The sequence below is a fragment of the Temnothorax longispinosus genome, chromosome 8 (assembly GCF_030848805.1).
Source record: "Temnothorax longispinosus isolate EJ_2023e chromosome 8, Tlon_JGU_v1, whole genome shotgun sequence".
NCBI lineage: Eukaryota > Metazoa > Arthropoda > Insecta > Hymenoptera > Formicidae > Temnothorax > Temnothorax longispinosus.
Window position 1 is genome coordinate 4,047,001 of NC_092365.1, and position 14,623 is coordinate 4,061,623.

Genomic DNA, 14,623 nt, shown 5'->3' on the forward strand with positions numbered 1-14,623 from the left:
TTTCTTTAGTTTCAGGGAAATTGTGGGGAATATTATTTGTACTTTCAAAAATTTAATCGCAGAAAATTCTGTTATACCATAATTATTATTATGCACGTTTATTTAACATTTATTCTACTTGGAAGATATTCCATACATGTGTTTTATAACTTTCAGAGTTTCTACGATTTATGCGGTCATCGTTCGTAAGATATTTAAATATGCCGTGGAAGTTTTGAGTACCTGAAATATCAAAATGGCTAGTTTTTTTTTGCTAACAATAAATGTACAACAAAGTATTACATTGTTGACATTTGCTTCGATACGGTATATTGTATCAAATCAAGTCGTGAAGTCATTAGACAATTATTATAACAATTAATTTATGAACGATAAGAAAGTAAATTTTATCAAAATTTTATTCGACGTCAATAACTATAACTGTAGTATGTGTGTTACTTACGTCACCAAAGGTTGCTATGGATAACAGAAATAGTTTTCCCGCAGTTATCTTGATAGTGTGACTCGATTGCATGATTATCAAAATGAGACCGAGCGCTGTTTTGTGAGGCAGTTTATACCAATTAGTCATATATGTTATGTCTCCAATTTTTTCACACTAATAAATAAAAATATTTAAAAATTTCTTTAAGTATCTGAACGTCGAATGTCGATGGTAAAAAGTTATCGTAGGATATAATTAATCAGATTTATTTGTTTGATTCGTATTACTGTAGTTACAGTTCAATGGCTAGTGTGAGTCTGGGGTGCGGTTGTATATGCGATAAATTAAATTATATAGCACAAATATTTACACTGTTACTGCGATTTTTGTTATTTCGATTTCTAGTTAGATCTTCAGTTGGTAACTAACGAGGATTTCAGTAGAGATCGATACTGGTTCCAGAAAAAATCGCAATAATAGTATAATTACTTGTACTATGTATGTAACTTGATATTAAAAAATATTTTGATATGTTAATACAAGTATTTTATTTGTTTAAAAATATAATAATAAGATATTAATAATGAAACATTCAATATTTTCATATTTATTTAACGAAGCGACATTGTATTATATTTTATATATAACCAAAATGAATGAATTTTTACACGTCTAAAAAATCTTTTTTATTACCTCTTCCGTAAGGATTTCACCGATGTAACAAATTATAAATAAATTTGTAATCGTTGACATGTATGTTATAAAATTTGCTAATATTTTTGCCTTATTGAACGCACTCCAGTTCTGAAAAATAAATTGCTATCTTTATTTACTGCAAGAAAATATGGTAATCTGTTTTTGCGGCATTTCAATTATCATATCTGCGAGAGGAAGTTTTATTTATCTTTCGCATACCATAACAAGGAAATATCCAAGGAAACACATATTTATCGTGCATCCCATCAATATTGATAGACAGGCTTTATGCAAAATACTCTCAATTTGTTGTACAAAACTGAAACATATATCTGCAGTTACAACACATCAAGCATGATGGTACGTTTCTTTTGCAATCTTTGTTTTACACGATCTACGATTTGTTAGTATTCAGAATAATATTTTTTTTACAATCTTTGTGTAGTAATATGAAGGACAGTTAAATAATAGGAATATCTGTGTATATGTGTGTGTATCCATCAGCAATCTGGGGGCCGGTTGTTCTAACCTATTGGTAAATTAACTACTAATTAAATCATATGTCTATCTTTGTTTAATTTGTAGGAAAAACGAAGACATATATGATTAACTGTTAGTTAGTTTACCAATGGGTTGAAACAACCGGCTCTGGGTCTTTTAAGGCACAAGCGAAATGTGTTTCTTGAATTTCTTGGAGAGAAAGAAGCAGCGACTGCAGGTATCCCCTGCTAAGAAATATTTATAGTAGAGGGGTTTTGCTGCGGCGGTGCTGGTTCCCGTCAATGCGTGTTTATGTTCGAGCATCGCGTAACGGTCCGGGAAAGTTAGGCCTGTGCCCTGAATGACTCAGATTGCTGACGGCATTGATATTTATCGTCGTAAGTAAATGTTTTCTTTTTCGTTTTTTTTTTGCTATATTTTCAAGTGTTTGCTAATTAAAGTACTTCTATCATTAGTAGAGCATTATTTATAAAATGGCGGAGAGAAACGCCGAATAATACGATACTTTTTTACTTTTTATTTATAATTTTCTTTTATATTTGCAATGATATTTTATATAACTAACAATTTTTTACAGTAAATGTTTATTTCTAAGCAAAAGAAAGTTAAACTTTATTTTTCTCTGTATTTAGTACACGAATAAACCTTTTTAAAATTTTGCCATTTTTATTTGTTATAATAATTATACTTTTTGGAGTCGATCAAATAAGACTACATTCTTTTATAAGATCATAGTCTGAGAAGTACAAAACCCTGCAATCATTTTTTTAAATATTCATTTGTTGCAAAGTTACAAATTTTTAAACAAATTTCCATTTTTTCTGTATTTGTGTTCAAATTTTGCTTTATAAGCAAATGGTTTGGCTTTAATATTTGGCTTTAAAAGCTATTGTATATTGTAGTAGAGATATTGACAAGTAACTCAGAATTTTTTTATTTTTTGAAAGCTTAGAATATAAAAATAAAAAGAGTGGATTTAAAAGACCTCATTTACACTAGCAGTGTTAGTAAAAAATTGATTGCTGACGGAGGGATGTGCATACACATATATCCATTATTCTTTGACTCGAGTTATATGTAGATCGTTTAAAATGAATTTAAATAGAATATTTGTATGGAAGTTCTTTTTTTCGCTTTCTCTCTCATGTATACTTCAGTTTATAATATACTAGCTAAGGGGGTTGCCCGGGGCTTTGCTTGGGCGTCTTTTTTTTAAACGACTTTATATGTGTTATTACATTTGTGTGCTAGCTGATCTTTTATCCACCAATGTATGATTCATAAACATTTTAATAGCTTTCTACGTCATCCATGAGGTACTATTATTAACGCGTTTTTTTAGTGGTGTCCCCAGTAGCCCTAATCTACTAATCGTTTCGACCCTTTGAAATAAAGATAATTTAAGTCGACTTTTGGGACCTTTTACAGGCTGCGCGCGGACCAACGAAGTAAAGAGATTAGCACTAGGCGGAGCCAACTAAAAATCTACCAAAAAGTGCATTTGTTATAGGACTTATAGGACTTCTGAATATCCTACTATATTTTTTGTTTCATTCCCCTTTGGTATTCAAATATATTGATTTTCAGCGTTTTCTATTCTAGATAAACCAACGTAAAGTTGTCCATGTGAAAAAAACACTCTTTTCTTAAATCTATGCCCACATATTTGAAAGTTTGTCCCTGTGATTTATTAATCGTTAACGCAAAAGAAACTTTAACGGGAAATTGTAAACGTTTGAAGGAAAATGGTAGGTCATTTGGGGTCATCGGAATACGCGGTGGGATTTTACAATCGACTCAATGTCAAATCGATATTGACTTTGGGAGTTCAGACTATATGGCCCACATATGGACTTCGCATATGGACCTTTGATTGCGTATAGAGCTGGGTCCAAACAATCAAATCTTAAAGAATTATATATGAAATAGAGGTAGAAAAGACTGAAGAATATAATAGAATTATAAACAGCCTGATATCTCAAAATTGGCAGAAGTTAGAGCAACCACGGACATTTCTCAAAAAATTCAAAATTTTATAAATAAAGAATCCTTTTATCGATTATCGCCAAATTCAATACTAACCTTCTTTTAATGATACTCTATATAAAATTACATGTATAACTTATACACTTTTTAAGCAGAAATCGGGAACCCCTTCACCGATCCTCGCCAAATTCAAAACAACCTTCCTTTAATGATACTCTATCCATAAAAAAAAATTTAGCTCAATATCTCAAAATTTACGGAAATTAGAGCAATCATGTAGATTTTTTTAGATAGAAATTAGTAACCCTTTTATTATTAACAATTTTTTGAATTCTATTAAATACTTCAGTTTTTTTCTATTTTATATATAATACTTTAAAATTTGGTTGATTAGAAAAATCTGAACAGAAAAAGTTATTATATATAAGTACGACTATTTTAAAAAATTTAAAATTTTAAATATCTCGAATTTTTTTTTTTAAATTGGGTTGTAGCACAATGGCACACAGCCTATGTTACTCAGGAAGATATAAGCTATCCACCTGTGTAAAAATTTTTGAAATCGATTCAATAGTTTCTAAGATTACCCTAAACAATGGAACTAACAAACTTTTCCCCTTTATATAATAGCTTATAGTTGACAATATTTTAAGGTTAACGTAAAATATTAGTTTGTGCAAAGCAATGTAATAGAAATGTTTATTTATCTTTAATACTTAAAAAGAAACTCGCACAAAGTGCAATCAAAACTTTATATCTAAGTAAAATACCTGAGGACTCTCCAATGATGTTTCACGACGGCTCCAAGTTTTCGTTCTGCTAAATGATTAGTTTTCTCCTCGGCGAGCTCGTTTAACCACGTATGCAGTACATTCAGTTGACCGCAAGCATGTGCCGCGAAGACGGTAGCGAGACTATAAACAGTTGCTATAGAAGAAGCCATTACAAACGTCGACAAGTATTGCACACCCAGCATGATCTCGTTTGCAGGGCTGAATCTCACATCAAGTATCCTGCTGTACATTGGACATGTCATCGGATGTATCGTAATAGTTTTGTTGCCGATGATAACGGTTGTTGTTTCCATCGCCTTGATCATGTTAAAGATGTACGTACTACCATGTATAAACGTCGCGGATAAGGCGGTCGTCCAGCGGCCGAACTTGGCATATTGCAGCATCACTTTGCGATTATCGATTCTCCGAACGAGTTTCCAATCTGTTTCCATGTGCCGTATGCAGCGTTGAACGTCTTTGTTACGCGTAAGTATTATCCAGTAAGATAAGGATCCTGAAATTCTGTTAAACAGCGGAACGATGGCGTGTAATTTAGTCTTAATGTCTTTTTTCTCGAACCCTATGTACAACATGCATGGTATCAGAATGATTGCCAACGCGGTCGAAAAAATTAAGATTTGCATTGACACCGCGAGTTTTTTCATTTTGTTTGATGCGCTCGTTTGTGGCCAGGCACCTAGTGATATGAGAAACCATCGAATTATTCGTGTACCGTAGTCATTGAGGTTTTCGTTATCTGTTATGTGTTTCGGATCGCTCATGATCGTTTCACAAAGGCGACCGATACGTTACTGCAATGATCATCTTAAGTTTTGCTCAGCTATAGCTTAACTAGAGACATGCATAAGTACGCTTGCGCCAGCTTTTAATAATGTTTTGTGAAGCGACGCGTCGATGGCATTGTCCTAAGAAGAGCGCACGCTCGTATCCAATCAATAATTGTACGCAATCAATAATCGTCCTTTACACGCCGCCTGCTTGTCAGTTTGACAAGAGACCGCGTTCAGTGAACAGTGTGAAAATACTTTTCCGAAAGTGCCAATGAATTCTTGACTTTTCATTATTTTATATGACACGTGCAATTTATCAGGTGATACGTATATAATATGATAAATTATTGTTTGAGAAAAATTCTCGGAAAAATTCTTGATCCAATGATATATTGTGGTGTACGTAATAAAGTCCAAAAGTTTCTGACACAAGTATTGGGTAACTCCGGTATTTACGCCGCAGAAATCAGAAAAAATAGAAGGAATGAAGGTATTTGCATTGTCTCTGTTGTGTGCCTTTATGCCTTTATTAGTATGTGTTATAATTTCAATTCTTTACTGTTAATATTAACGAAACTGTGAGTTGAATCGATTTCTCAATGTAATAAGTAACGCGATCATGTATTACGACCTACGTAAAATGATTAGTGTAGGGAATGTAAAAGGTTTAATGGTTTTCATGATATATTTTATTTAATGATACATAAATGTAAAGGGATATTAAGGATAGAATACAAAATATAAGTGCATCTTGTATTTTTTGTTTAGCTTGATATCTTATACATATATCCCACTTGTTTGGGATAAATGACATTTTGAGCGTGCAAGATTTATGTCATAGTATACATACACTTTGTAAAAATCTCTTGTGTCCTCTTATGCCTTCTTTTTTTTTTGATCGTATAACAATAACCTTTAATGCATCTATCGTACGTTCGTCTATATTTCCTTTTTAAAATCTTTTAGTTTTATAATTTCTTTATCATTATTTCACTTTTACACGCGTTTTTAAAAAGTTTTTTTTTGTTAATTACAAAGAATAAATATTTCATATTTGTAATTTTTTAAAAGTATGTAGTAGAGAAAATAAAGTTTTTATTGGTATAATTTATTTGCCCTTTACATGAAAAGTGATCAAGTGAAAGAACTATTTTTATTATTTAATACATTTATCTTTCATTTAATTTTTTTTACTAATAATACAATTTGTTTGTACAACTGATAAATTATTCTGCATTTTTTCCGTTAAAATGGTTATGCAATTGCACGGAGATCATTTCTTTCTTATTGCTAAAATTATTCTAGAAAGTTTATTGTCTGTTTACGTACCTCTATACTCTGAGATGACGCTCCACAATAACATATAACGTTTCCATTCGGTTATATGATTTATACCTTTCTGGTTTTTACAAATTCATGTACTGTATTGCACGTTCAATTAAACACAGGCATCGCAAAGACGGCAGGTTGCAGGCACCGGCCGTAGATGTAGATGATATCACTATAAATGCTGACAGGAATTGTACAACCTATGTGCTGTAACACTACAACATGTTTTTATAATTGTGGTATGTTTAAATGTGACGTCTTTGCTAATAATTAAAGTGTTCGTGTAAAAAGTTGTCAACGTATATTTACATATTCCATACAAATGACAATATATTTTAATTATTATGAAATATGTATATTTGTATGTGTGTGTAACAAAAATAAATATCTATTTCTAAATCATGTTTCTAAAGGCAAATTTATGCGAATTTACAGTCAAGAAGTACACGTTTATAATAAAGTAGAGTATCTTAGGACTCTTAAGTGATGCTCACTAATAGCATCCAATTTTTGTTCAACTGACTGATTTTCCTTCTTGTCGTAATCGTTGACGAATTCGTTTAACCATGTATACAACACGTTGAGATGGCCGCAGGCGTGCATCGCGAGAACGCCAGCCAGGCTACAAATACTCACTTTTGCCGAACTCACTATAAATATCGTCACGACAGCCAACATGACTTCGTTTATAGGACTGTATTTTGTGTCAATAATTTTACTGTATACTTACTGGATACGTCACCGAATGTGTTTTGAAAGTCTCGTTACCAACTATAATGATCGTAGGTTTTATTACTTTCTTAATACCGCAAAGTAGCCCTACAGTCCGAACTTTGCATATTCCAGCATTGTTTCTCGGTCTCCGATTCTTTGTGTGAGCTGCCATTGCTGCCAATCAGTCTCCATGTGTTGTGTACAATTCCCAATGTCGTGGCTGCGCTGGAGCAGTATTCAATATCTTATTGAGCTTATAATTCTGTAAAGCAGAGGACCAATAGCGCCCAGCTTCGTTGTGATAGCCTGGTCCTCCAGTAATATATACATTATGTATGCCACTGTAACGATTGCTATTATAAGTGAAGGGATGGTCTGTATTATCTTAGCAATTTTTTCCAATGTACTTGACATGCCTGTTAAAGCTGCGTTTGGGCAAGAATACGACACTCCTTCTTTGTAGCTGTGCATGCAAATTTAATAAAATATTGGGTTTTAATTTTTTTAGTTTCAGGGAAATTGTGAGAGATACTATTTGTACTTTTAAGAGCTTAATCGCAGAAAATTGTGTTGTACACTGTGAAATGTTAAAGAATGAAATTTAAACCAATACCTTGAATTAGATAATATTTTGTTATTTTTAACTACCATGTGTGTCAAAAATTTTTTTAAACAAAATATTATTATTGTAACTCCATTGGTTTAGTCAAATTAACATTGTTTTAGTTGAATTAACTATCTATTGAGTAGGAACAGTGACGACCTATAGGAATGGTTAAAAATTAAGTTTGTTGAAAATTATACTCAAATTGAGTATAATTTGACTCTATGAATTTGACAGTCATCATAAATATTATTAAATTTGTTTATTTAACATTTATTCTTTATTTAACATTTGGAAGATATTCCATACATGTGTTTTATAACTTTCTGAGTTTCTACGTTTTATGCTGTCATCGTTCGTAAAATATTTAAATATGCTGTGGAAGTTTTGATTATCTGAAATGATAAAATACCTTGTTTTTTGCTAACAATAAATGTACAGCAAAGTATTACATTGTTGACGTTTGCTTCGATATAGTATGTTGTGTATTAGATCAAGTCGTGAAAGCATTATACAATTATTATAACAATTTATTAACGATAAGAAAGCAAATTTTATCAAAATTTTATTTGACATGTTCAATAACTGTAGTATGTGCGTTACTTACGTCACCAAAGGTTGTTATGGATAACAGAACTAGTTTTCCCGCAGTTATCTTGATAACGTGATTCGATTGCATGATTATCAAAATGAGACCAAGCGCTGTTTTATGAGGCAGTTTATACCAATTAGTCATATATGCTATTTCTCCAACTTTTTTACACTAGTAAATAAAAATATTTAGAAATTTCTTCAAGATTTAAACGTCTAATGATGGTAAAAACATTAAAGGTTATGATTAATTATATTTATTTGTTTACCACGTATTATTGTAGTTACAATTCAATGGCTAATGTGAGTGTGGGTTATACTTGCAATAAATTAAATTATGCAGTACAAGTATGTACAAACTATTATTGCAATTTCTGTTATTTCAAGGTATTACCTGTTCTGTAAGGATTTCACCGATGTAACAAAGTATAAATATATTGACACCTATACATATATATGCAAAAAAATATGATAATATTTTTGCCCCATTGAACGCATTCAAGGTCTGGAAAATTAATTAATTAAAAATAAGGAAAAATAAGATTAATCTGTTTTTGCAGTATCACATTGCAGTTATATTATTTGCGATATGAAAAGGAAATTTTATTATCTTTAGCATACCATAATAATGTAATATCCAAGTAAACACATATTTATCGTGCATCCCATCACTTCTCCTAGACAGGCTTTATGCATAATACTCTCTATTTGTTGTACGAAACTGAAACATATCTCTACACTTACGGCACATTCAGACGTGATGCGTTTCTTTTATAAAACTCATTTTAGATCTACGTTTTATCTACGATTTGTGTTACAGTATTTAGAATATTTTTTTTACAATTTTTTTACTGTGTAATTTGAAAAATAAAAAACATTTAAACAATTGGAATACGTAAAATACCTCAGGACTCTCCAATGGTGTTTCACGACGACTGCAAGTTTTTTGTCTGCTAAATGATTTTTCTTCTCCTCCGCGAGCTCGTTTAACCACGTATGCATTACATTTAGTTGACCGCAAGCATGCATTGCGAACACGGCAGCGAGACTGCAAACAGTTACTGTAGAGGAACTTATTACAAATATCGAGAAGTATTGCACACCCATCATGATCTCGTGCGCGGGGCTGAGTCTCGCGTCAACTATCTTGCTGTACACTGGACATGGCAACGGATGTATCGTAATAGTTTTGTTGTCGACGATAACGGTCTTTGTGTCCATCGCCTTGACCACATTAAAGATGTACGTAGTACCATGTAGAAACGTCGCGAATAATATGGTTATGAAGCGACCGATCTTTTCATATTGCAACATCACTTCACGATCAACGTTCCTGCGAACAAGTTTCCAATCCGTCTCCATATGCCGTATGCAACGTTCAATGTCTTTGTTATGCGTAAGTAATATCCAGTAATTTATGGATCCCATGAGTCTGTTAACCAGCGGAACAAGGTTGTTTAATTTAGTCTTAACGTCTTTTGTCTCGAACCACATGTACAACATGTATGGTATCATAACGACCGTCATCGCGGTCCAATAAATGAAGATTTGCATTACCGCGAGTTTTTTCATTCTGTTCGACGCGCTTGTTTGTGGATAAATACCTAGCGATATTAGTAACCATCGAGTTAATTGTATACTATAGTTGATGTTTTCGTTATTTGTTACGTGTTTCGTATCGCTCATGATCGTTTCGCAAAGACGACCAGTACGTTACTGCCATGATCATCTAAGGTTTTGCTTAGCTGTAGCTAGAGACATGCATAAAAAGCTGGCGCTTGCGCCAGCTTTCGAGAATGTTTTTGTAATGGGACCCATCGATAACATTGTCCTAAGAAGAGCGCATGCTCGTGTCCAATCAATAATCATTCTTTACACGAAGCCTGCTTGTCAGTTTGACAGGAGACAGCGTTCAGTGAAGAGTGTGAAAATACTTTTCCGAAAGTGACAACTGTTGACTTTTTGTTATTTTGTATCGCTTACAATTTGTCAGGTGAAACGTATATAATATGATAAATTAGTGTTTCAAAAAAATTCTAAGATGTAGTGATTGTGATATACGTATAATAAAATCCAAAAGTTTCTGACGCAAGAATATGTGAAAGGTGATAAAATGAAAGAACTCTTTTTATTTTTCAATACAATCACTTTTGATTTTATTTTTCAGACTAATTATTTAATTTTTCTGCATCACTGAAAAATTATTCTGAATTTTTATAAATCGAATTTCAATTTAAAAGATTTTTTTTTATTTTTAAAATAAAAGTTTAATTTACGTGGAAAACGGACTTGGTTTTAAATAACAGATGGTTAAATAACATTGTGTAAATGTCATTGCGTTTATCATATTAAATGTATATAGTAATGCTCATAATTCGACGTAAAGTGTTTTTTTCGAGAGAACATATCTACTTACAAATAGAATATAACTATATACATATCGTTAACCACACATCGTTTTAAGTAATAATTAAAAGAATTAATGTTTGTTCTGTTTTTGTCTGTATGTCTGATAATATTATTTTATGTAAAATGTATGATGCCCAAATTGTTCTAAAAAGTTTATTGCCTACTTACGTACCTCCAATACTCTGAGATGACGTTCCACAATAACATATAACGTTTCCATTCAGTCATATGATTTATACCCTTTTGGTTTTTACTTTAAGTAGTGTATTGCACGTTCAATTAAACATAGGCATACATCGCGAAGACGTCAGGCTGCAAGCACCGACCGTAGATGTAGATGACCTCACTATAAATGTTGACAGGAATTTTACAATCAATGTGATTTCATTCGCGGTGATGAATTTTGTTGTGGATTTTGCTATAAATCGGACACGCCGGCCGTCGGATGCGTCCGACAGTCACAGTTATAGTTTTTATCGCCCTGGTTGTGATATACATATAAGGATGCATCGCCATGCATAATCACCCTACAGATGCCGGCGACGAAACGACCGAACTTGGCGTATTGCAACATTATTTCGCGATTTTCAATCTAATTCATGATTTTCCAGTCTGTCTTTACGTGTCATATTAATTTACGAATGTCGCTACTCGGTTTGGAAAGCGATCCAATAATTTACCCCGTGAAACAACGGACCAGTGGCGCTCAGTTTTAGTTTGATGTCGTCTTCCTCGAATAATGCGAATAACGTACATGGTATTATAAATGCCACCACGATCAGACAAATGTGTAACAACACGAGTATCTTGCACGTTATGCTTGAACCATTTATTTGTGGCCAAACACCATTTGGAGAAACCCTCGACTCAGTTGAGGACTATAATCAACTTTACTTTTAAAACTTCTGGATATAGATTTTGACTTCTTCATGATTATTTCATGGATGCACTCGATATATTGTCACGGTGAATAGTGCGCTTGCAAGGATTATTTTCGAATATGCTTCTGCGTCAACTTCGAATAAAGTTTGGAACTTTATATTAACGTTTTTTTCCTGAGAAGCACGCTTGCACATTCGATCAATAATCGTCTATAGCATGTTTTTTATTTTGTCAATTTGACAGAAAACCGTGTACTAAAGAAGAATATGCCAGTACATGTATAAAAGCAGGTCCAATTTTTATAAAATATTCAACTTTAGTTATTTAATTTAAGACGAGTCAAGAGATACCTATGTATCGTGCAATAGGAAAGCCTATTTATCTCTTCTTTGTACTTTTCTTCTTTGGCGATACCAATATATTCTCATTTTTAAATAATATTTTTCATTTGTTATTATACATATATCATATATTAGTAGAATTTAAAAAGTTGGAAATGAAAAATTCTAAATAAATTCTAAATTCTAAATAATAGATGTCTTGTATTTTATTGGTAATTTATATAATTATTCTAATATAATATTATAATTTATGGTGGAAACTAGAGAATTTGCTAACGGTTTGTACAAAATGGTGGAACTATTATTGTCTACTAAGAAGCCGTTATGGTCCGGAGCATGTTTAGATATATCATAGAGGTTTTCATCACCTGGAAACGTTTCTTAAATGTAATAAACGAAAAAATATATACAACTTTGTGTACTCACATCACCGAACGTTGCGATAGAAAGATGAACTAGTTTTCCTGCAGTTAATTTGATCACGTTACTCGACCGGGAAATAATTAAGATCAGGCCACGAGCCGTTTTATGAGGCAAACGGTACCAGTTTGTCATATAGGCTGTTTCGCCTACCTGTTTACACTATCAAATTATTTATTTCATAATATGAAAAAGTTATAATAATTGCATATATCGCTTTTTAAAATTCATATTTTTTAAATTCATATACTCGTCAATACTATTCAAATTTTAGCTTCGTGATTTATATTTTACCTGTTCTGTGACTACCTCGCCAATGTAACAGAATATAAAAATGTTAAAAGACATGGATATATATATGATCATGTAAGCTATTGACGTTTTTTTCTCTATTACATTCCATCCCTGAAAGTTTTCGGATGTGTTATATTTTATATTTTACATTTTGTATTTTATATATATATATATATATATATATATATGTATATAAATATATAAAATACATTATTATATTTAAAAAAATACTATAATTTTAAATAATGATATAAAATGAATGCTTTCTCTGCAATTAATTATTTTTTATATATACGTCTTTTGTTTACTGCATTTTATGTAAAAAAATAAAAAGTCGCATAATGCCGGTGTGCCTTAATTACATATTCACCTTTTTAACTTTTTAGCGTACCGTAATGACGTAATATCCGAGCATACATAAGTTAAACGTACATCCTAGCAATTCCACAAAACATATCTGATTCAAAAGTGCTTCCATTCGCGCTACAAAACTGTAAATAATATGAATTACAATCATATTGTTACATATATAGACATTATTCTTTTTGGAACTGAATTATATCATTCAGAGAAGAAAAAAGAGAGTGAGATAAGATAAATTATTGAATTGGTGTAAAAAAAATCAGATCTCACAAAATAATAAAGAATTTTATTTTTGATACATCAAGCAGGAATATCAGCCGGGAGATCTTAAATTTATTTATGTCGGTATTACCTTAATACTCTCAGATGGTGCTCCACAATGATCGCCAATCGATATTGCACCGCGTCTTGCTGCTTCCGATCGTTCAGCTGGTCTAGCCATTTCATCAGCACGTTCAACTGGCCGCACGCGTGCATCGCAAACACCGCCGCGAGACTGCAAGCGCCGACGGTGACGGAATTGACGACGATGCTCGAGATTAGCTGCAGCGTTAACGCGATCTCGCCCGCCGGGCTCTTCGTGGTATCCACGAACTTGCTGTACGAGGGACACGGTAACACGTGCACCGACACGCTCACGTTGCCGATCGTCTCGAACGTCGGTGTGGTGCCTTGCAGCACGCTGTGCGAGAATACGCCGCCGTGCATGAAAATTGCGCACAGTCCGGCGACGAGACGGCCGACCTTGGCGTATCTCAGCATCACTTGCCGGTCCTCGATCTCCGTCACCGTCCGCCAATCGGTCCTCATGTGCTGCACGCAACGACGTATGTCGCGGCTGCGAAACAGCAGGGAGAAATAATTCATGCCGCCCATGCACCAGTGACTCAATGGACCGACGGCTCTTAATTTTTTCTTCATGTCGGTCTCCTCGAACAGGATGTTCAGGATACACGGTATGATCGTGTAGGCTATCAGGGAGTAGCAGATGATTATCAGTATCGTCGAGACCGCCTTCTCCCTGACTGTCGTTGAGGGTGAATTCGGCCAAGCGCCCACCGGCTTCAGGAACCAACGATTCAACTGAATACTGTAATCGCTCGCGTCCCGGTGCGACTTGACGGATTCACCCTCGGATTCACCGTTATCCATGATTACTCGCGGAACGCGCATATGCAACTGAATCGACTGTTAGACGCGCGTGCAATTGACAGGAAGTGGCGCCTGCGCCAGCGAGTAACTTGGTAACGTAATAGTTAACAATAGGATATTTGTGCGTCTCGCTAGTCGATCGATACGCACGGAGCACGCTGCACTATTGAGGGGGTGTTTCACACTATTGAGGAATTGACCACGAACACGCACATGCAAGAGTATTAATTTATTGTTATTTAAGGTATATGAAAAAATGCGATCTTTTTATATATAATTTAGGTGTGCAAAACTTTAGTCATTATTGTTTCATTGTTTTTCGAAAATATTAATTAGAAGAATAAATATTT

The 14,623-nt window shown here is 33.4% G+C and overlaps 3 protein-coding genes and 1 long non-coding RNA gene across 11 annotated transcripts in view; 1 reads left to right on the plus strand and 3 right to left on the minus strand.

The window, feature by feature from the left end:
- The window catches only part of LOC139817272 (uncharacterized), a 213,164-nt gene that overhangs the window by 70,160 nt on the left and 128,381 nt on the right, over positions 1-14,623 (plus strand). The window contains exon 1 of one of the 5 annotated variants that reach the window (XR_011733174.1): positions 5,145-5,664. The exons of the other annotated variants lie outside the window; for them this stretch is intronic. This is a non-coding gene — a long non-coding RNA (uncharacterized lncRNA). Of the gene's footprint in view, positions 1-5,144; positions 5,665-14,623 lie in introns of those variants that run through there. 5 annotated transcript variants of the gene reach the window in all.
- On the minus strand, positions 67-7,735 carry LOC139817270 (odorant receptor 13a-like). Its single transcript, XM_071785225.1, has 8 exons — positions 6,998-7,735; positions 6,504-6,718; positions 4,724-4,905; positions 4,378-4,623; positions 1,340-1,439; positions 1,118-1,228; positions 443-598; positions 67-222 (listed from the first exon to the last, which is right to left on the minus strand). Exons 4-8 carry the CDS (start codon positions 4,581-4,583, stop codon positions 169-171), a joined length of 627 nt encoding a protein of 208 aa, XP_071641326.1. The 5' UTR covers positions 4,584-4,623; positions 4,724-4,905; positions 6,504-6,718; positions 6,998-7,735; the 3' UTR covers positions 67-168.
- Positions 7,887-10,643, minus strand: LOC139817254 (odorant receptor 4-like). Of its 3 annotated transcripts, none has more exons than XM_071785201.1 (6): positions 10,017-10,643; positions 9,317-9,844; positions 9,034-9,133; positions 8,807-8,917; positions 8,429-8,584; positions 7,887-8,216 (listed from the first exon to the last, which is right to left on the minus strand). In XM_071785201.1, the coding sequence occupies exons 1-6, from the start codon at positions 10,034-10,036 to the stop codon at positions 8,163-8,165; spliced, it is 969 nt and encodes a 322-aa protein (XP_071641302.1). In that variant the 5' UTR covers positions 10,037-10,643; the 3' UTR covers positions 7,887-8,162. The 3 variants fall into 3 exon arrangements, with proteins under 3 accessions (XP_071641302.1, XP_071641301.1, XP_071641303.1); XM_071785202.1 differs by having other exon boundaries at positions 7,889-8,216; positions 9,970-10,636; XM_071785200.1 differs by having other exon boundaries at positions 9,317-10,636.
- Positions 12,226-14,481, minus strand: LOC139817231 (odorant receptor 10-like). Of its 2 annotated transcripts, none has more exons than XM_071785156.1 (5): positions 13,474-14,481; positions 13,150-13,249; positions 12,759-12,869; positions 12,471-12,617; positions 12,226-12,412 (listed from the first exon to the last, which is right to left on the minus strand). In XM_071785156.1, exons 1-5 carry the CDS (start codon positions 14,292-14,294, stop codon positions 12,356-12,358), a joined length of 1,236 nt encoding a protein of 411 aa, XP_071641257.1. In that variant the 5' UTR covers positions 14,295-14,481; the 3' UTR covers positions 12,226-12,355. The 2 variants fall into 2 exon arrangements, with proteins under 2 accessions (XP_071641257.1, XP_071641256.1); XM_071785155.1 differs by having other exon boundaries at positions 12,471-12,626; positions 13,474-14,478.